The 22,653-nt window shown below is 40.2% G+C and overlaps 2 protein-coding genes across 6 annotated transcripts in view; one reads left to right on the top strand and one right to left on the bottom strand.

Moving 5' to 3' along the window:
- Positions 1-5,353: 5,353 nt before the first annotated feature.
- On the top strand, positions 5,354-8,732 carry nkapd1 (NKAP domain containing 1). 3 transcript variants are annotated; one of them, XM_084350181.1, is made up of 6 exons: positions 5,354-5,409; positions 5,711-5,787; positions 6,607-6,695; positions 6,819-6,953; positions 7,175-7,228; positions 7,774-8,732. In XM_084350181.1, the coding sequence occupies exons 2-6, from the start codon at positions 5,719-5,721 to the stop codon at positions 8,192-8,194; spliced, it is 768 nt and encodes a 255-aa protein (XP_084206307.1). In that variant the 5' UTR covers positions 5,354-5,409; positions 5,711-5,718; the 3' UTR covers positions 8,195-8,732. The 3 variants fall into 3 exon arrangements, with proteins under 3 accessions (XP_084206307.1, XP_084206308.1, XP_084206309.1); XM_084350182.1 differs by having other exon boundaries at positions 5,409-5,491; XM_084350183.1 differs by lacking the exon at positions 5,354-5,409 and adding an exon at positions 5,954-6,039 and having other exon boundaries at positions 5,712-5,787.
- Positions 8,733-15,101: 6,369 nt separating this feature from the next.
- lrfn1 (leucine rich repeat and fibronectin type III domain containing 1) overlaps positions 15,102-22,653 on the bottom strand; it is a 125,299-nt gene continuing 117,747 nt past the window's right edge. For all 3 annotated transcript variants that reach the window (XM_084351776.1, XM_084351778.1, XM_084351777.1), the window contains 2 exons: positions 19,579-20,974; positions 15,102-17,043 (listed from right to left, as the gene is read on the bottom strand). In XM_084351776.1, the coding sequence (XP_084207902.1) occupies positions 16,143-17,043; positions 19,579-20,954 (2,277 nt within the window). In that variant the 5' untranslated portion in view covers positions 20,955-20,974 and the 3' untranslated portion in view covers positions 15,102-16,142. The remainder of the gene's footprint in view (positions 17,044-19,578; positions 20,975-22,653) is intronic.

Below are 22,653 nucleotides of genomic sequence, written 5' to 3'. Positions count from 1 at the left end.
AATATATATCATTGATATACAGTACTTTCCCTGAGGAAAATATGTGATTTTGGACCATATAAATAAAACTAATTTAACCTTTTAACGGTATAATCAAGCAGGGACCCCCTACTACATATACTGTATACAATTCTGTTTCATATTAAATTGGGCCTACAATAATGTAACTAAAGTGTTGTGCATAAACAAGAATTTTCAAACAAATTTTAGTCTCACCCTCTGTAATTTCACCGGTGGTCTCTGAGGTGCAGGGTATGTTGATTAGTTACAAAACAATCCACTCTTGTGGCTCACAGTATGTTTGTATACTCATACAGATAAATGGCCAATGTGTTTCAATAACAGGCTGTTGTGGATGGGTGCCGCCTCGTTAGGTTAGCTTGCTCACATGATTGCATGAGGAATCAAGGAAAGACTGTAAATTAAAAGGGTTTTTTTCATACAGTAATCTCGTCTAATAATATATTTATTCATGTTGATGTGTATTTTCACACATATTTAAATGTATATCTAAAGAATAAAAACTCTATATTGAATATTGTCAAACAATAATTTGGTTGCAGTAACTCCCTGGGGTTTGTTGAAGAGGGTATAATAGTTCAAACATATTTTTGAGCTTTAATATTACAGATTTATCATGACTAGAATATTGAATTTCAGTATGTATTATCTAGAAATCAAACATGTTTTCATATAAATGTTAATCACTACCTAGATACCTATAATTGTTGTTAGGTAAATGAATACTACTCCTCACATTAGGACCACTAGTTTTATTGTATTCAACAGCTAATAGCTGCATGGTGGCAGCCTTTATTAAAGACATATGTTGCTGTAAACTTGAAATACTGTAATTTATTTTTTGTTAGTGTCACATTAATCAGGGCTACATACTCATCGCATGAGGATCGCTGTAACTTTTCTCACAAGGGATCCAAATCTCAGAGGGAGACACTTTAGGTTTTACAGTTTCCTGTGATCCTCAGATGTTTAAATATGTTAATGACTTTGACTGCCAATCTGGTTTTCTCACAGATTTGGTTGATATTTGCAAAACTGCAAATAAAAGCACCAAGAAACAGAGAAATAGATTAAATTTGGCTAAGCTCTTTTCTGTGCAGGCAGAGACAAAAAAATGTCCTTCCGGGCAAGTAAATCAAAGTGATATGCACGTCGGCCTTTCTGATGGAAGGATTAATCTGTTTCCAAAAAATAAGTGGCATGAATATTGAGCAGAAGGAGCTGCTGGTTGTAAGTAGCTTCTTGAAGAACATTTCCTGAAGCGGCCTCCGTAAAGTGCCGTTCCTAATTCCCATTCTTCCGAGTGTCACTTTGAATGTTTTGCTCCAATATTAAAAAGACAAGGACAAACTCAGGTACAGAACAGACGATGATGATTTGGCAGACCGAGCTGTGACTGAGGGAATTGGGGGAAACAAAGTCTTTCTTTAACAAAGAAGATTTCATTCATGCATGGATGATGTACAAGGAGTGACTTTGCTGTTCACAGTGTGGCGAGAAAGTCACTCCAACAACTGGGGAGGCAGGAGGTGAGAAGAAAGCTGTCGTGTGCCACAGGGACAGCATGCAGTCGGCCAATTTGTAAATCAAATGGGTCTCTAAGACAGAACAGATTGTTTGCATGGTCACCATGGAGTCCGGCTGGAAATTATTATTGTGCCTGCGATGAAACAAGAGTCACCATCTTTTTTATTTCAGTGACCTTCAAACAGATATTCATGAAGCGAGACAGGCTGTTAAGATTTCGTCCTTGAGAATCCCATCCACGTTTGTTGTCAAACAGAATTTAGTGAAGAAGTCAGTGGCTGTTTGGGTTTATTGTTTGGGCGGTAACTCAGGAGAGCGAGAAAGCTGATTGAAAGTCTCTGTCAGTATAAATGAGATATTTGTGCATTAAGTAACTGCCATTGTGAAATACCCTGTCTCACCTCTATGAAACTTTTACAGTACAATAACGGTAAACACAGTTTTTATTATTATCATTATCTGTAGTAATTGCCTACTAATAGACAAAAAACAAATGTGATTGAAAAAAGGTAGTTACACGACGATTGAAAATATATTCAGATCTTATACTTCAGCAAAATTAACGACAGAACATCATGAAAATACTTCATTACAAAACAAAGTGCTGCACTTTTTTAAAGCTCCGATTTGTAAGAGAGTTGATATTTGAGTCTCATTCCCAACTCTTGGGATGGCAGCCGACCCGACCTACAATCCCAAAGCATCAGCATTACTATGTTGTTCAAACAGGAGCTTTAAGTACTGTAAATGCAGAAAAGTACGCCTGTCCGTGTTACATTCTCATATTCTTCTCTTATGCATTAAAATCTAAGTAGCATTTTTATGCTGCAGCTGGTTACAAGGGCAGAACAAACAACTCTATTGCCTGTTGGGTATTACCATCAATCATACTTTAAATAAATATTATGATAATATATATACAGTATACATAAGCACAGTATTAACAGTAACATGCAGTGTAAAAGTACTTAATTGTTTTAAATGGAATAACTCACGTAAAGTACCTGAAAACTGTGGAAAAAGGAGACTGGTTGCTCCGTGTAACACAATGTAGATAAAAACTGTGTTGGGTGCTCTTGGGAAGCGGGTAAAGAGTACTTCAAAAACCAGAGGCAATCCAGGCACTCCAAAAATGAAATAAAAAATGTATCAAACATGGAATGAACTATTAAAAAGCCTTTATTATAGTGGCTAAATCATTGATGACTGGCTTTTTAATGATTTAGCCACTATAATAAAGGCTTTTTAATAGTTCATTTCTCATTTGATACATTTCCTTACTTTTGGAGTGCCTGGATTGCCTCTGGTTATTTTAGTACTTGAACAATGTACTTATGTACAGTACTGATAAAAGGACTCTTCTGCAGCTTTCATAAACAAGAAATGTCACACTTGTTGTTGACTATGGTTTTCAACAACTCAGCACTCAAAGCCTCTAATGTTGTAAACTAAACTACTCTGACAGCGCTGCTTCAAATCAGGCCAGACGTGTGTGAACCAACAAAGACTAAAAGGTTTACTGAAGTTTCAACTAAAGATCTTTTTTTAGACAGAATAACTTCAAAAAGGATTTCTCCTCTAAAAATGAAGACATTTCTCCAGAGCTTGTTTATCAGCTGTCTATGATTTGTGTCAAAAATCTTCCACAGTGACGGCTGTCAGAATATGAAGAGTAAGCATCAATCATCCTCAGAAAAAGTGATACATGATGATGAAAAACAAACTAAACCCAGCAGAGTCCAACATGCCTGGTTTTGTCAGTGTGGCATTAAAGCCCCAGCAGCTCAGTCTGGTGAAATGTTTCTAACCTACTTACACTGAGATGTAGCTTCAAAGTGGAGTTTGTGAGGATGTAGCTCACGACTCTATTTCAAACATGCTACATCTGCTACACGGGACATGCATAAAGCTGGAAGGAAATGATCTAAAATTAGGTCTAACATACATACACAAAGTAGGATGAGGGTTTGAGCAGATGACAGTGCTCTTCCAGTGGGAATCAGTCTGGAGCAGCTTCATACATGTAACCAAGTCTTTTAATTAGGCTTCCCGTACTCTTTATCTTAGTGCGCCTTTAAAATATTATCTTACATAACCACCAGGGTATCATAAATAGGTTGAAGCCTAATTAGTTATTACAAAGTGATCCATCTTTCAACATGTATTTGGATATATCGCCAGAACAGTCTTACGTTGTTTGAAAAGTACTGTGGATCATCACAACCTGCACAGCTGACTTTGCAGCGACTGTACGTATGAACTTGTGCACCCCTCTGAAGACTTTACATAAGTGCAACTGTAACTTGTTTTTATGTGGGTCAGATATAAATCATGCCACAACGTGTCTAGACAAGCTTTACACAAAGCAGAGACACAGCAAACGGGCAGAAAATACAGCATGTTTTTGTAAACGTACATTTTTAATCGTGCTGTTTCTTGCATTTAATTGCATTTGTATATATTTTTGATTTAGGGGGCAACACCTCTTCCAGATATAACATGAGACTTCAAACAACTCATTAAGGGCTGCATCTATCTTATGTAACTGACGAGGAAACATTTTGTTCTCATGGAGCTTATTCCAGTGCAGACCGTAGCATGGATCGCAAAGAAGTAATGTATCTATATTGGATTTTATATGTGATATACGTGATTGCACCTGAGCACAGGCATTAATAATAACAATATAAAAATCTTTTCGCTAATGGTCTTGTTTGCTGTTACAGGTAATTTATAATCATGAGAGGAATCACGAACCTCTTTGATAAACACTTAAAAATTCCTTGAAGTCACTTTAATATTACAAAATATAATCAACAAATAAATTGTGATATAAATAAGACTTTTTGTAGCGTTAGGGTTAGGTACTACATATAGGCTAAAATGTAGGCTGTATAAAAAGATTAAATAAGCAGCCTTCATATTAATGCATCCATAATCTTCATCTAGTAATACTTTATAATAAATACATTATTCTGAAATTGGCTGTTCTGCAAAAACAGTAAGCTTATTTCACTTTTAGTAGGCTATATTTTTATTTTAATACATTCTTCCTACTTTTACGTTGACCTGAGAAAAACATTTTTCTTCGCTGTGATGTTGCTACTTAAAAAAATTAACACAGGTTGTTAACTTTCTAGCAAACAATTGTGTACTTACACATCGAGTAGAAATGAAGCTACATCCCCCCTGGAGTCTCTTGTTCTTTTGTTCGTTTATGGCCACCGGTTGTAGTTTGGTGTGTCTTGGTTAAGTCTGCCAACTTCAGAACAAGGATCTGGGTGTTTTTTGCTTGCCAAATATTTGACTTTCTTCTTCAGTCACTGGTTTATTGTCTTTGTCTGTTGGTCCAGCTAACCAAAACAATGAGCTAGTGTTGACTCTCAGTGGGACCATCACCACTAGCTTCCATTTCACATCATTGTGAGCCATTTGATTCGAATATAGCTGATATTTTACTGTACATTTTTGGTAGTTATTTAAAATAACATTATCTTTTATTTTGTATTAAAGATCTTAAGAAGTATTTGCAAAAGCAGTTTGATATCAAGTGTTATTTAAATTAAAAGGTGCCAAAAAAGCTTCTGTTATATCAATAAGATATTAATTATCGTTTTGTTTCTTCATATCTCAAAAAACAAAAGTACCAGAAGGCTCATTTTGTAGTTAAATTTGCAGTGTTGAATATCCACCAGCTGGAGAGGTTCACGCCTTCAACCACGATGATTGACGGACCGTTGGACCAATCACAGTTCAGTTTTTTCAACCTTCAATGACGTCACCGCGTCAGTAAAGCGGAAGTAGCGGTAGAGGCTGTAAGCCGTGTGTTTGTCCTTCTTGAATGCTACTCGTTCTGGAAAGGTACAGTTTGTACACACGAACGAAATGATGGTGAAGGTCTAACACTAGTTTTAACAGCAGGCTTGTCTTATTTCAACAACCAGTAAGGAATAGTTTTGAAACAGCTCGTTGTTACTGCTTGAATTCAATTCTTGTGTCCGGATATCTAACGATGCTAGCTAGCAAGCTAGGCTAACAGATGATGTTGAGCGTTCATGTAATAGTAATCACAGCTAACGCCATAGTGTATTTGCACTCTTATCTTTAGGTGTATTAACAGATCATCAGTTTTATCTGGCGACTGACATTTATCTCATGTCAGGTGTCATCATGTCGAAGCAGCCTTTGGGGAAGACACTGTTGAGGAATGTAATCCGCCACACAGATGCCCACAACAAGGTGCGTTTGCGTGGCAAGTGAGAAACACACGCTTTAGCTACCAATGCAGCCTCATGTTAATAAATGCTGCCTTCATGATGCTTTCATTGTCCAGTTTTTATCGTGACTGTCATTTTGGAAGCTTTTGATGTTTCTTGTACTTTTACTACCCTCACTGATACAAAAGAGGCAAACTAAATCAAATGAACTGGCAACTGACTGTAGTCCATGGAGGGAAACATCTTGTTCCACCATAGACAGGAAAAACCTACAGTAAGCACAACCACTCACATTGTCTGAAGCTTACTGACACTTAAAATCATTCTTACAGCTGCAGCTAACTATTATTTTCATTTTTGAGTAATCTGCTAAGTGTTTGCTCACATTGATTGCTCCATAAAATGACAGACGTGAATGTAAAATGAACGAGACAAAGAAATTCAGCAAATCTTCACATTTTAAACGATGGAAATCGTGTTGTTTTGCATTTATTCCTCAAAAAATAAATGGTTAGTTATTAAAATACATGACGATTTTCTGCCCAGAAGATAACTCTCACAAGAAATGATTTGTGTTTTTGAGCTGCACATAGATAAAGCTTTTTTTCCTGATAAACTTGATTAAAAGTAATCTCATTTGACTAAGATACAAATGTAGGTTAGTGATATCTGTAATTTGCAGGTGTTTTTTTCTTCACCCACAAGTCTTGAGAAATGAATATAACCAATGTAAATATTTGAATCCTGTACACTTGAATGCTTTTGTTGAAGTCAAAGAAAAGTCTTCAAAATGTACCCGTGTCTTGGCATTCTTTAATGTTTTTAAGTTGACCCACTGCAGATCCAGGAGGAGATGGAGATGTGGAAAATGCGAGGCATGGAGGTCCAAATGTCCCAACACAAACCATTTTCAGATAAAGACAGTGTCAGGTAGGAACAGTATTTGATTTGAACCACCTGAAAACAACAGCGAAAAAGCGAATTCAGGACTGTGTTTTATAATGTAGTTCTTGGATTAGTAAGCTGTTGCTGTATGCTGCCGTTGTCTTCCAGGAGCCAAATGCACTGTGACAGAGTGTCGGATCAACCCAGGGACCTGAGTAAAAGCAGAGTCTCAGAACATGATGACAGAGACGCTCGATGCTGGACTCGCAAACTGTACGAATTTGAGTCCAATGATCCTGACAGGTACAGTACATGAGGAAAATCTTCATCTAAATATGTTTTAGCTCTTTGCACTACTGTAGATCATTTCTGAAAGGTAAAAGTGAGAAAGAATTGATTTCTTTATTTGTAAATCTATTTATTTATCATGGACAGAGCACATTTATCCACACTGTAATGTAAATGTTGGAGAGTTAGTCCAGAAGGTCAAATTCACATCCTCACCTTACGTGTTTACATCACAGGTGGGGACATAGTGGCTTCAAGGAGCTTTATCCGGAGGAGTTTGGAAGTGACAGGTAAGCAAAACCACATTAAATATGCAGGCGATTAAACCTACATATGCCACTCAGATTTTAAAGGGGCACTCCAGAGATTTAGCACTGGACCTAACATTGAGGATCATGTGAGAGAAGGACGATGCAGGGGTTGACAATTCCTGACTTCTGGTCCCTAGGGTCCATCTCCAAAAAATCCTACAGCTCCCATAATGCAACTTGATAGCATATTTTATGATGCAACGTTCATGCCAAGTTTCTGACTTCAGAAGTACCTGGAAACAAAACAAACATGGACGCCTCACATCAGCCAATTCTCATGGTTCCATGAAATTAAACCCAAATTTTATTTCAATATACAGTAATACATTATTTTATTCCTCACACAGACAATTTCATAATTACAAACATCTTGTTTGTGTGAACACTTGCATCAGGAAGGGTTTTTTTTCAGACTTCTCCAGAGTGCAACTTCCGCTCACTAGCCGAATAGTTCCCCTTATGATGGGTGAACTGATGTTGATGTGATTGATTCATTTAATTTGTACAATTTGTTCTTTCCTCAGTGAAAAAAGCAGTGACGCAAAGAATATCGGGCGCCACAAAGTGAAAAAGCCAAAGTCCAAAAAATCCTCCAAAAAGAAGAAAAAGAAAAAGAAGAAGAAAGATGAGGGAGAAAAGCGTAAGAGAGCAGAGTCCACGAGCAGCAGCGATGACAGCAGTAATACTAAAGACAAGCAGAGAAGGAAGAGGACTAAAGGTCGACATAAAAACAAGAAAACTGCCAAAACCAGAGGGAGAGAGGAGGACAGCAGCTCAGGGGACAGTAATGATGAGTATGAGAGGGACAGACGGACTCACAGTCGTAAAAGGCGAAAGCAGGACTCCCACAAAGACTCAGACTCAGGGCCAAACTCAAAAAAGAAGAGGAGGAAAAACTGGAAAGCAGCGGGTGAGGAGAGCTCCCATGACAGTTCAGGAGACTGAGATGAACAGACACGATCAGCCCCACAGCTCAGGAAACGACCACAGCTCATTCCTGTGTTGGCCTCAACTTCATAGAGGGCTTTTCTCTGCAGCGCCGTTCTGTAGTGTACTTTGTTCGACACCAACAAACCTGCGCCGTCGATCCTCTCTGTGGGCGTTCTGTGCAGCAATACCTCACCCACCTCTGCAGAGGTTTGAAGGATGCTGCACAGCAGTACAGACAGCTTGAAGAGGGATGCTGGGGTATCCACCGGCTGCTTCATGAAGGATTGTGTCGGCTGCAGGCTCATTGATTTGAATCATTGACTCAGACCGTCTGCCTCACAAGAAGAGCTGTCCTGAATTGACCACAGTTTTTTTTTTTGGAGTACATTTTATTTAAGGAGACATTATGCAACTTCCATCACAAGTTATGATGTGATTTTAAGAATTTGCATTTGATTTTATTCATGTTTTTTTAGTTTTGTACATTTTAATATTTGTATGCAGCACGTTGTCATAGGTCGAAAATAAACTTCTATTTTGCTGATTTTAAAAATATTTTTGTTATTTAAAAATAGTGGAGTATGCTTTTTTTTTTTCTTTTTTTTTTTTAAGGCTGGTGATATTCTGAATGTTTGTTATTGTCAAAAAATCCTATTGAAAGACCAAAACCAACAATGAAGCTATCTGACTAACAAGTATTATCTGTGTGGCCAGAGTCTGGTATAGCTTAGGGAGTAGACGAAGATGATTGTGGGGAAGAGGAGATCATTATTATCATCTTTTATTATTCTCTTGCTGAAAGTTTGACTTTTGGCAGAGCAAGGCAGCGTTTTCCAGAGGTTTATGGATACTTGGGTTTATGACCAAATATCTGCAAAACTAATGACATTTGCACCAGCATCAACTGGACTTTGTGTTTACTGCTGATTAGCAAATGTTAGCATGCTAACATGCCGTGCACATTATCAACATTATAGTGTTTTCCCTAGGTTTGTTGAAGACTTGGGGGCACATATTTGGCAGAGGGTTCAGGGTCCTCCCTAAAGAAAAAATATTTATCAGTTAAAAAAAATATGCAATTTCAAATTATTTTGGACCACTGTCATTATTGTATCTGTACAAAAAGTTGGAAAAGCTAAAGCAGATAATAAATAAACAAAAGCTGCTAAAGAAGTCCACTTTGGACCAACTACAACCATTACATCTGGGAAAAGTCATCAAGTTCTGATGCTCTCCACACTGATTATACATTAACTTGGATAAAGCCTGCCAGGGGATAAATTGTTTTATTTCAGTCTTTTCAATGTAGTTCAGTTACATAAATTAGACTTCCCTTGTGCCATGGTTCATAAAGGTGCAGTTCTTCTTCTTCTTCCTCAACAGTTCTACCTCTCAGTTAGGGTTTTATTAATGGTGCACATTAAAAGTTCCATTAAGAAATTAAAGTTTAAATTGGGGTAGACGTTCAAACAAATCATGTCGACTTAAAGCTTATATAATTTAAACGGTTTCAGCAGCTTCGATCAAAGTGAAAGGTATCAAGGCTGCAACTAATGATGATTTTCATTGATGATTAATCTGTTCCTTATTTTCTTGATTAATCGATCAGTTGTTCTGGCTACAAGAATGTCGATCAGTGTTTCCCAAAGCCCAAGATGACGTCCTCGAATGTCTTGTTCTGCCCACCACTTAGAGATATTCAGTTCACTGTCAGAGGAGTAAAGAAACCAGAAAATATTCACATTCAAGAAGCTGGAAATCACAGAGTTTGGACTTCTTCAAAAATGTATCAAACTGATTTATCGATTATCAAAATAATTGTTAATTATTTTATTTAATTAATCGTTGCAACTCTAAATATAGTTTTCATACAGTTCCTCATTACTCTGTGCCATAGACACATCAATAAGTAACACTATTGCACTGGGTGACTTGTAAACAAAAAATATTGAATATCACCAGCCTTATCTTTTAGCAGAAGTAGTTATTTATGTTTTATTACATGTCGCATTTCCTCGCATTTTCATCCGATCCCTTTAACATACTGTACTATAAATGTGGGAAGCACAGTTTCCTCCCCTCTGCTGAGATAACATTCACATGTGTCTGGAGCCAGATAGAGCAATGTAATGAGGTGGCAGTGTAAATCTAGATAAGCGAGGCAATAATTTATACTTTAATACCTGGAGAGAACCTCCACTATAAGTAAAATTACATTTCTGATTCGAGCTCTTGTGATTTTTATGGATTTGTAAAGAAGAGCCCCTCGCTGCAGTTCTGTACCAGATAGAACATGCAGTCTTATTATGATGCAAGAGATACACCTTCATAAGCAGCCACTCGTGATCAAAGTGAATTACTTTAGTGATTTGCTGAAGTGCTATTTGACTAGCAGAGCAGTCACTGAGTGGTTCAGCAGGTTTCCATCCCCCGTAAGTTCTTATTGCTGAGGTAATGTAGTACTTTGGGTGGATTTAATGCCTCAGAAAAAGATTCTGCAACATCAAAAACAGCCCTGAACATAAAAATTTAACACTATATTCTTGTAAACAGCCCTATTCAAAGCATCTTAACATCATGTTCTGAGCCGCCGGTCACTTCAATCCTATCAAACTTGTCAGACTATGTCTGTATTTAACAGCCGTAATGTAAATAAACCTGGTAACAAGCGGGCCCGAGCCACTCCGAGCGCGTATTTTTAGATAATCTGATGCTGAAGGAAGTGTTGGTAAACCATTTTGAAAGTGTGTGTGTGTGTGTGTGTGTGCTGAGAAAAAAGCCTGAAGCACTTTGCTGAGTCTGTGTCAATAGGCTAAGTGTTCTCTCTAAGCAGCAGAGAGTGGGCTGTGTTGAGCTTGGCTGCAACTGCCCGAATCTTGGAAATGGAAAAAAGCAAACTAAATTCGGCTGGTCAAATCTGTATTGACGGAGGTTTTAAAGACATATTGTCAAGGTTAATAAGCATTTGGCAAGAGGGCAAAATCACAGAAATGAATTTTATAGCTAGACATATCTAGTTATGACAACTTTTTCATGAATTAATTATTAGTAGCATTTTTGTTCTTGCTACATCATAAATAATGAACAATATACGTGCGCCTCATACTGTAGCTTTTCAGAAATCCACTCCTTAAAACAGGCCACGACTCTACAAATGCTTTAGATGGCAGAAGTAATGATGTTGTTTCCACAATTAACAACTCTTTGTAGTCATGCTAGAGTGATCAGTTTGGTCCAGGCTGAAAAATCCACATCTACGTGATGTACAGGCACAAAAGTTTGTCTTGATGACTTTGTTAGTCCTCTGACTTTTCCTCTATCCCCGATTCGCCAACATGGGGTTGGCATGAGGTTTTGTCTAAAATGTCTCAACCAACATTGGATGGATTGCCATTGAATTTCAAGGCTGTGGTTCAGACCAACATTGATTTAATGCTAAAATGACAATGTTTAACGGGTATAATGTTAAGCATGTTAGCATTGTGTGGATTATCACTAAACACAATGTGCTGAGGCTGATGGGACTGTTTCTGCAGGTATTTGGTCATAAACCAAAGGACTGGACTAATTACAGTTATGACCTCATGATAGCGCTAGAGGAAATGTCAGAGGATAACCAAAGTCACTGAGATCATCTGGGCTCTATGGATTTCTGCACCATGTTTCATGGCAGTTTATCCAATAGCTGTTGAAATATTTCAGTCTGGACCAAACTGGTACAACAACCAACAGGCTGACATTGCCATCCTGCAGCCAGCATGGCAGCATGGCAGGATAGCTGCATGGCTGATTTTTACTTTTCTGGGCTCACGGTTTTAAATGATGAAATGTAACTCATCGCAAGGGCCAGATAACTTGCGTTTAGTGCTAATTAACAAATGTTAGCTTACTAACACACTAAAATAATACGGGTAACATGATAAACATTATTATTATTATTATCATCCATGAATGATATGCAAAAAGTGCGATTGTGATTATTATGACAGATATTGGGTTATGAGTCATGAATGGCACTCAGTAGAGTGTATACCTCCACCAAGGCCCAACAGACCCCGTTCCTTTTCCCTCATAGATTCCGGCCACCTAAATACGCCTGATTTTCTTCATGATCCATGCATCATGCTCTGAGAAATGAATGAAAATGTTGAACACGACACGATCTTGCATCGTTAAAGACAAACTTCCTGGATCCGTCCCTTTATCCTGATCCGCACCAAAAGTTAATGGGGTCCGTTCCAAGTTTCATGGAAATCTGTTCAGTAGTTTTTGTGAAATTCTGCTGACAAACCAACAAACCAAATAACTGACACGGGTGAAAACAACCTCCCATGGTGGAGGTAATGGCCATTTTACATAAATACATGGTGATTTTTGCTTGGCTCTGTACCAAACAAGCATATTCATTTACGTCTGGAGGCTACGATTTGTAGGCCAGCGCATCTCTGCAGCACCACAAAGCTTCATTTGTAATGGTATGTTGTGACACATTCTACCTTTATCAAAAACTTGCAGCTCCTGCGATCTGGATGTTGCACTAGGCCGTATGCATTTGGGACTGAATAAGTGCAGGTTGGAGTCCGTTTGCAGGTTTTTTTCTTTGCCGCAGGTATCATATTTAAAGTGAGATAAGATCGACCAATCACAGAGCAGACTAATACAAATTGTGCATCAGCGTCTGAGTTGCACCGCAGCTGGAATAAGGTTTGTAATTTTGTCGAGCAGACAGCATGGTCGGCATGGATAAGACTTTGAAGCTTATACTTACTGAAGCGTGTTCAAATTGGACTTTTCAAAGACACATTACTATGCATTAAACATACAGTAATGGGATCTTCAGAGGAAAAACTCCCCCTTACCAAGTCAAGGCACTTTTTTTTTTTTTTTTTGAAGTCACTCAGAACTGCTGATGAGACACAACACACTTTGCTCGACTCTGAGTGTTTGCTAGTTTGGCTGCCCCGGCCAATTCTCATCCTCCTCCTGCCTAAGCAGATTTTGTGTTGAATAATGGTTACAGACAGGAGCTGACAAAAAACTTCTTCTGGTCAGCAGCACATTTCCAGACTGGAAACCATCAGTTTTTAATGAGAGCGTGGACACGGGTTAAAAAATGTGTGCGCCACAGATTGACAGCTGAGCATTTAAACTCTAAGTTCTTGTTCGGAGACAATAATTCAGGCGGTGGAATAAAACTGTGAATGTTTTTTGGCTGGGATCTGGTTGAGTGTGATGAGGGAAAAGGACAGGATGACCCCCTTCTTAGACTGAATCCTCTCCGCCACTGAGGATGCAAATAGGAGATTCGAGAGGATTGGAAACATCCAGTGTGACTTATCTCTCTCAGCCCCGTGTTTTATCTCTCTGCTGTCCACGCAGCTTCGTTTCATCTCAGCATGTCCTAAGTAGCTGTAATCAGAGCGAGAGGGTGGTTTCTGGAGCAGCAAACAAATATCCCTCATCCACCCTGATCATATCTTCTCCCAACGTCATGCCTGTTTGTCACCCTGTGTGTGCAGCATTTATGAACAAACAATGGTGTATAACACATTATAATGTAGTTGTAAGCAGATTTATCTATATTTTTGAGTGTATTTTTTAAGTGTCCTTTCTATGAAGCATCTGTAACTAGTGTATAAAGTTTAATGAATGATTTACAACATGATATAACACAGTTGTAATCAGAGGTGAGAAGTAACAAAGTACAAATACCTTGTGGCTGTACTTAAGTAGGTTTTTCAGGTTTCTGTACTTTACTTAAATATACATTTTTCTGACAACTCTTAACTTTCACTTCCTCTATTTTTAACACAAATATCTGTAATTTATTATCATAACATTTAAAAACAGGCTCGTTACTTTACTTTTATTGCATCTGAGGCGAATTATTGATTATTTTTATTTGACGTCATTGCACTCCGCCCTCCAACATCACAAGACTGATTTCAGCCTGTCAGTGCATATCACGCACAGGAGACGTAGCGAGACGAAACAGCGTAAAAGACATAATGAGACCGAAACAGACAGAGAGGGAGACGGGAATGTGGAGAAAAAGGCTTGTTGTAGCGGCTCGTGAACAATTTTCTGCTACTTTATACTTCTGCTCCACTACAATTCAGAGGCAAATATTGTAACTCCTACTCATAATCCAGTAATATAATGTACATTATCCTGAAATATGTCATTCTATATAATGAGTACTTTTACTTTTGGCACTTTAAGTGTATTTTGATGCGAATACTTCTGTATTTTTACTCAAGTAAATATTTAAGTGCAGTATTTTTACACTGTGGTTTGGCTACTTCTTCTTAAGTACAAGATCTGAGTGCTTCTTCCACTGTTTGTAATAATATATCATTAAATATGATTACAGCTCTGTAATATTGAGTTATTAATCATTCAGTTAGGTATACATTATAAATGTGGGCAAACACATTAATGAACACTTAAAAAATGTCCTCATCTCTGTTTACAACTACATTACAATGTGTTGTAAATCATTTATAAACTACCTGCATACAGAGACGCTTATAAGAGCTCAGTAAGTATAGTTTAAGTGTTCTTGGGAAGAAGCTGCACCTTAAAAGCAGGATGCTACACAGGCTCTCTGCTAATAAAAGGTCATTAAACATCCTCATTGTGAACTTTAAAACGCCTTGTCTCCCCCTAGTGGGAGCCTCAGATCTTACACCCTTGTTAGTAACAGCTGGCTGCATTTGAATTCAGCATCATGTCCAGTTATCGCGTCCCTCGCCGTCCCACACCCCCACTCCGCTCTGCGCGCCTTCCGTCATGCCGCTTTCACAGAAGCCTTATAAATAGCACTCAGGAATCAAATATTTATCATCTCCAATTTGTGTGTCCCTCCCTGCAGTGGATGCATAGGGCTGCTCCTAAAGAAGCACAAGAAGAAGAAAACGGATACAGTTAACCCACACAAAAAATTTAATACCCTTCGTGAGGGGATAAATGGTCCAAACTTTGACATACTAAATAGGGAGAGGTGTGATGACACAGGTTTTTAATGTAAAAACTTGCAGCCAACACCCAAATGCTTTGTAAAAAGTCATGTGACATATGACTTACTTACTTACATAGTTAGTACACATACACCAATGTTTTTAATATACTTATATATGTCTTTTTTGTTTGTTGTCTTTTTATCTAGACCAGCCAGATACAGTACCGATTAATATACAGTCACATCTGGAACAATACCTATTTAACATAATACAGTCCGACCGTCAAAGAGGAATCCGCGCTTGGTTTCCAGGTCCATCCTCTCTATGCTAACATTAGAAATCGGCGTGTGTAAAATCCTGTTCTTCTTTTTCATTATTATTATTGTATAGACTGGTGGTGATACTTGTCCTTGTATCTCGTGTCTTCTGTGCAAAAGTTTTTTTTTTTTTTTTTTTTAAAGAACCCAAAAACATGATTGACATAACAGGATACCTGGCTGTTTCACTTTACAGTTAATGATGAAGTTTATTTTTTTTTTGGTTTTTTTTTTTTAGGTTTTTCTTTTTTAAACAATTAAAACAGTCACATCCAAACGCCACACTCCCCCTTGGCATGTCACAGAAAAAAACAGGAGGAAAATTAAAAATCCAAAGAGGTGCCTCCCGTTCTCAAGGTGAGAGGCAATGATAGAGAGGAAGGTTTATGACTACAGTGAGCAGCATCCTCCATTCGTACATTTTTCAGAATAAGGCACTGCTGCATAAAGAAAGGACATGGCCGACAAACCTCTCTGGGAGTATGACGCGGAGGCAGGATGATCGGAGACTGTGTTCTTCTCCAGCAACTCACAGAAAGTTTGCATGAGTAAGTAAATGTGCTTGTGTTTATCATTTGCTGTGCGCAAGAGAAAGAGTGTGTCATATGGCATGTAGACATATTTGTGTTTTTACATGTGTATGTTTGTGTGTGGCTGAGCCGGTTTTTTTTTTTCCCCCCTTCCTCAGACTGTGCTCTCAAGCATCCACTCAGTGCTGCTGAACGTAACTCTCCTGTTGGCGAGTGGCGAGGACTCCATGTTGAGCTGGTTGGTGGACTTGTGCCACCTCGTCCTCGCTCTGCGCGGGTAACTGTGGCTCTGAAAAATGGAGTAATCCCCTCCGTCAAAAGAGAATCTGTGCCTAGTTCGTGCCAGCTCATTAGGGAGCAATCCCATGTTGGCCAGGGCACTTTTCTTGTCCTTGAGCCTGGGAGCCTCCTTGGTGCCAGCGTTGGGGCCTATGAGACACAGGGACATGGTGGAGCCCGTCAAGCTACTGTCCGTCTGCGTGTCCTCAGATGGTGGGCCAGAGCGCTGTGCATCCAGGCTGGTCCTCCTCTTCATCTTGTCTGCACTCAGAGGAGGCAGCTCCACCTCCAGGATTGCGGTGGTGGATGCTGGATCGTCCTTCTTCTCGTTGTCCACCCTCAGCACCAGTGCCATGCACTCTTTAGGAGCCTGAGCCTCACGCTGTCCCTCGTCGGACGGCTGCTTGGAGGCGGAGCGCTGGAGACGCTGCTGGCTGCCATTGGTCTGAGAGTGCATGCTGGAGCTGACCTTGGTCTTGCTGTCCTCTGGGCTGCTGTAGGCCTTGTACCGGATCATCAGGATGATAATGAAAACCAGCACTGAAGCAACAATTATACCACCAATAATGATGATCATAGTGCCTCCCAGGAACTGGCTGTGCATGAAGCGGCACTGGCTGACCTCGCTGGCCGTGTGGAACTGCACACAGCCGACAACACGTGTGGCCGTTAATGATGTGATGCCGTCGTCGTAAACCGCCAGCACACAAAGGTCATACTCCCGGCCTGCGGCCAGATCATTGATTAAGAAGTTCTTGCTGGTAGACGGGATCATTCTGCAGAGAGAAGAAACATAGTGCTGCGGTGAAGATGTGGACGATTAATCATCGGAATTACAACACCCACATTTACTGATTTGCATAAGGTGTATTAAATCTCACAAAGGTGTCAGTTCCACACAACAAAAAGACAACAGGGCCAACGCATTAAATATTGCTCATTCTGGTAGACAAACATAAAAAGCACAACACTTCATTAAAGTTGACTTATGAGAGAATACGTTACATTATAAAATAGCAGCGAGAAGTTGCTCCACTGGGTTTGTGTATGAAATGACAGCAAGGGTAAACCGCAAGGTGATAAACAAGGCAGAGGAGGCTCACCGTCTAAAGAATATGCCACAACAGCTGCGGGCTGCAGGACAAGTGACGCATGATGTGGAGGCAGTTTTGATGTGTGAATACCTAAGGTCACATTTTGCTGGCAACTGCAAGATTACACGAGTCTAAATGCAACGGAGAAAGGCATTGTCTTCAGGTCAACATTGGCGTTAATATAATTAGAAGCTTGTTCGTTTTTCCCCAAAGGGAGGCTCTGATGGTTATCATTTGTAGGTAATAATGTACCACCTAAAGACAAAACAACACTCAGCTCCACGCCTAAACCGGATGAGAAAATTATACAGGAGAGCGACTCATTATATCTGATAAAACCTAAAAAAAAAAAAAAAAAAAAAAAGGGAAAGGAAGATGGCCACTATTATTAACTCGCTCGGTGAATACATAAATCCTGAAAGACTTCTCGGTTCACAACATTCAGTTCATGTGCAGGAGGAACACATCAAACTTAATCTCATAGCTAAAACAGCATTTTAATAAGGTTTGTAAATGTTTTTCCCGACTATTTAAAAAACAGAAGGAGCTCTTTTTGCATAACCATGAGCTGGTTTTTAATTGCAGTACAGGTGTAGATTTGACTATTATTGTCTATAACTCGATGTTGATGTATTTTCATTGTCCTTCATACTTTCACTAGCTATTTTATATACAAGACAAGTATTTTTATCTGATTATAAACATGCTAATAATATTATATACATGACATATTATGCTCCACCTTGACTGCAACATTAAATATTCATAATTTTGGATATTTTTCTTTACTTACATTTTTATGTACTTTTATTTGCTTAGTTCAATTTTATTTTACTCTTTATTCTTTGACTTACATTTGAGGAGCCAATGTACTTTTTGATCTGACAGCTGTGGTTACTAATAGAGCCCTAATAGAGTTTCTGAGTGCAACACCACTGTCATAAATACAAACCCCAGGTCTGTAACAATTTGTCAGATGTAATGTAGGTGCTAACTACAACCAAGACTCATTACATCATAACAATGTTATGTGTTAAAAAACTTGTATGTTGATGTAAACATGTGTGTAACGCTGTGATCCGACCCTCTCACTGAAGTTACATAGAGCAGAAACAACAGAGAGACACCATTCACCCTGTTACACTATGAAACTGTACCATCAGAATGAGTTTGAAGCTGTTAGTTTATGGTTAAAAAAGTTTTTTTACATAATATTGCTTTAAAAATAGTTTTCTAACCTTTTTGGCTTGTACAAAAGTTTGTTGTTTTGTTTCAGATGTCTTTGAGTTCAGAGCAGCACCAACAAAGAAAGATTTACCCTCTAAAGTTTTCAGATAGTTTGATTTAAATCATGTCTGAAGCCCAGAAAGGTCAAATTATCACAATGTCACGAATGAAACAGAGACTAGAGAAAAGTCTGAGAAATCGATACAAACTTGTGTGGCAGAACTTTGTTTTGTTTTGTTTTTTTCTCTCCCATTAATCGTCTCATGACCCCTGAGATTTACTTAGTGACCCTCTGAATGGGGTCTGACCCTCAGGTTGGGAACCACTGGATTAAACTACCAAACTGTAAATAAAGTAGTTAAAACTAGCTCCACCTTGAGATATTGCTTGAATACAGGACTTTTCTTGCAGTATGTTTTATAGTGTATTGTTGCGAGTTTACCTACAGTAAGTAAATAATCTTCCACCACTGCAACCAAGCCTATCATTAGACAACCGCATCTAATCACACACTGTGTTTCAACCAATTAATCCAGACACTAATGATACAAACGGTTACATGCAGTGAAGTAGTTCGTCCTCATCATATTGTTTATTGTCATATTATGTTTTAATGATGCTGAAAAGGCCTTAAGAGAGCTGGATTTCACAGTCGGTTCAACTGATTACAAAACTGGAGGAAAAAAAATATCAAAGGTCGGTAAATGTTTACTGAATCTGTAAATATCTACAGTGTACTGTACATTTAATAGCATTTATTAATGGGAAATATTCCTTCTCAGTTGATCCCCAGATTGCACAATAGGGGTTCTGCTTATTTTTGGACATACTTAATCACGTTGCATCTTTGGGATCTGTCAATCTGCCATTCTGTACCGCCGTGTCATTCAGCAGATGGTAACTCCAGATGTCTCACCTTTCCTCGTGTCCCTACTCTACCACCCTCCCTCCCTCCAGCCAGCCACCCCCTCCACCTCCACCATGGCTTACCTGTACACCAAAGTATCATCTGCCGAGCTGTTGTACTGAATCTGGTACATTCTGATGCCGGGGATATGGCGCTCAGATGGCCAACGGATCACAGCGGAGGAGGAGGTCAGCTCGGTGACCATCACCCTCCTGTCCTGCTTGTCGTAGCCCTTGGTGTCGTTGCCAGATTTGGAGGAGGTGGTGATGTCTGAGAGGCCCGGGTCCTCACGCATGTGGCCTGTGTTGTTAACAAACAAGGGCAAGGGGATCATGTTGATCTCAACAGCAGCTGTGGCGATGCCTGCGGCATTGGACGCCACACAATTAAATGCCCCGCTGTCCTTCAGCGTGGTGATGAGAATATCAAGGGTGCCATTATCATACAGGATGGTGCGCGAGTTATTGTGCACCAGCTTGCCGTCTGGTGATCGCCAGTGAATATCTGGGTCTGGATCACCCACAGCTTTGCATTTGAGAGTCACACCCTGCCCCTCCATCACAAAGGGCTTGGTGGAAAGATGTTTGGTGATCAGTGGAGGCTCACAGATAAACTCCTCCTCTTGGATGGACCAGAAATACTTGTCCATGAGGTGCTCGGGTGAGGCGCAGGTCTCTAGATCATCCTCTCTGGTCAGCCTGCGCAGCCAAAGCAGCTCACAGTTACAGTGGAGAGGGTTCCCACCGAAGCTCACAGCCAGGGTGGAGGAGCTGAAGCCCTTGGTGTCAGACAGCACCTGTGCGTGCTGGAACAGGCTGTCCGGCGGCAGCTTCTGCAGCCTGTTGGAGGTCATGTCCAGGCGGACCAGCTTGGTGAGCAGCGTAAAAGTCCCCGCTCCGATGTGGTCAATCAGGTTGTGGTCCAGCGTGAGCGTGTTAATGTTGGTCATTCTGGCTATGGCTTCCCAGGGAAGGGTGCGCAGGTTGTTGTTGGAAAGATCCAAGTCCTCGATGGTGGAGACAAACTCATCAAAGGAGGTGTCGGCCACCTGGTGGATCTGGTTGTTTCCGAGGATGAGGTGCCGCAGGTTGATGAGGCCTTTAAAGTGGTCGTCCTTTATCACGCTGAGGCGGTTTCCGTCCATGTGGAGCGCCCGCAGGGATCGCAGGCCGACAAAGGCGTGGGGGACGATCTGGCTGATGGTGTTACGGGACAAGGTGAGGTGGACCAAACTGGTCATGTTGAAAAAGTCTTTCCTGCGGATGATGGTGATGAAGTTGTCGGTGAGTCGCAGCTCGACGGTCTTGCGGTCGATGGTGGGGGGCACGAACAGCAGACCAGTCTTAGCGCAGAGCAGAGTCAGAGTGGGGGAGAGGTGCTGGCAGATGCAGCGGCCGGGGCAGCTGTATCCCTTCACCAGGGCTGCACAGAGCAGCACGCACACAACCAGCCGCTCCATTGTTGATCAGTTTCCAGGTCCTGTATATAACACAGACAAAAGGAAAGGAGAGAGTCAAATATATAGATGTTTGAATTAATAAATAGAATCATAGCCTTTATGAGAGCCTGCTGCAAAAATCCAGAGTCTGACCGAGATTGCTGAGACTGCCAGCAAGGTATCAATCACAAAATGAAATGGAGCTTTTCTGAAATAATGGCACCTTGGATGATGAAAGGCTGCGCCAACACAGTCAGAAGCCCATGTCTCTGTAGCCTTTTAATGGAAATAACAGAATGTTTTTTGTGCCACCAGGCTGCATCAGCACTGAACCATATAATTTCTCGTTTGATCACCAGACAGTTTTCCTATATTAGGTAACCGCACGCCATGTACGTTTCCATCATATAACAAGCCCTGTGTGTTTTTCTTGCCCCGAAATTCCACTTCAGGATGGAAAATTAAAGGTAGAAAAGGGCACTTGTCAACAGTGCTCAAGGAGTTTCGTGACCTTTTCTTGCTCTCTGCTCTCCCTCTTCATCGGAGATATACTGCAAAATTAGACAGAAATCTGTCATGTAAATCACGGCAACAAAAAGTAAAAGGTGAAAATGCTGCTTATTTTTCGACTCCATCCCGTGGAGGCTTTGAGGATGTTCGGATTCTCTGATTCCCATTTAGAGGTATTGATTTCAGTCTTGGAGAGAACACGCCTGTGGTGACAGGAATAAAAAGTGATCCTTTGCTGTAATAACCATAAGAAACCTCAGCGGAGTGCAAACGGTGATGTGCTGATGCTACATTGTCAGTGTTGTTCCCCTCTTTGGCATCCGTCTTGATTGCTAATGCCCTAAGCTTCACTGTTGATGAGAGAGCCTGTTAACGCCGATAAAGTACAGAGATGACAACTGACTTTTCTTGTCTAGTTTTTAAAAATGACTTAACCACCTCATCCAACCCCACTGGGTGACACTTTTGATCCCAGACGGATCCAATGTGTCAATCAACGGCGTGTCTCCATTTTAGAGGTCTAGCATAATTATTTTCACTCAGACAGAAAAAGCTGGCTGTGGATGTTCAACACAAATTGTGTCTGTTTTTCATCCAATTTGTCACGACTAATTTTAGTGCCTCTTTATCTGCGTCGCACCATGTTGAGGTGGTGCTGACATCTTTAACACCACTAATTTTGTCCCCAAAAGCACCTAATTCTCAGAGCAGCAATGGCCCTAAATTGCGTTTGATTTAAAAATGTCTGGAATATTTTAGAAAAAGAGTACAAGCCAAGCTCTCTTCCTCTATCACTCAAGCTGCGCCTCATTCATATTGCACAGAGCCTCTGTTTTCATCCATGTTTTCAACAAAACAAACTTGGGTCTGATAAGAGTTGTTGCAGCATGTCCAAGATAGCAGGAGTGGTGAGGAATCGCGAGTGCACCGCTGTCATTTCACATCAACCTGTGCCTGCATTCACCAGCCAGCAATAAAAAAAATCCCAGTTGCTTTTCCTTTTGTGCTCCCTTGCACACACACTCGCACAAGCTGCTGGCTGGCTGGCTGGCAGGTTGGCTGGCTGGCCGGCTACTATCTGACAGACAACAGGGCACCTCGTTAACTATGAAATACTGCTGTCCAATCAGAGCTCTCATTAAAATCTGGGTTTGTCTGATGTCATTTTCTGAGGGAAGTGGAACAGCTTGAAGCACAAGTTAAACCAGTG

This window comes from Pagrus pagrus, assembly GCF_965226575.1.
Source record: "Pagrus pagrus genome assembly, chromosome: 4".
NCBI classification, from domain to species: Eukaryota; Metazoa; Chordata; class Actinopteri; order Spariformes; family Sparidae; genus Pagrus; species Pagrus pagrus.
This window is presented reverse-complemented; position numbering and strand designations above follow the sequence as displayed.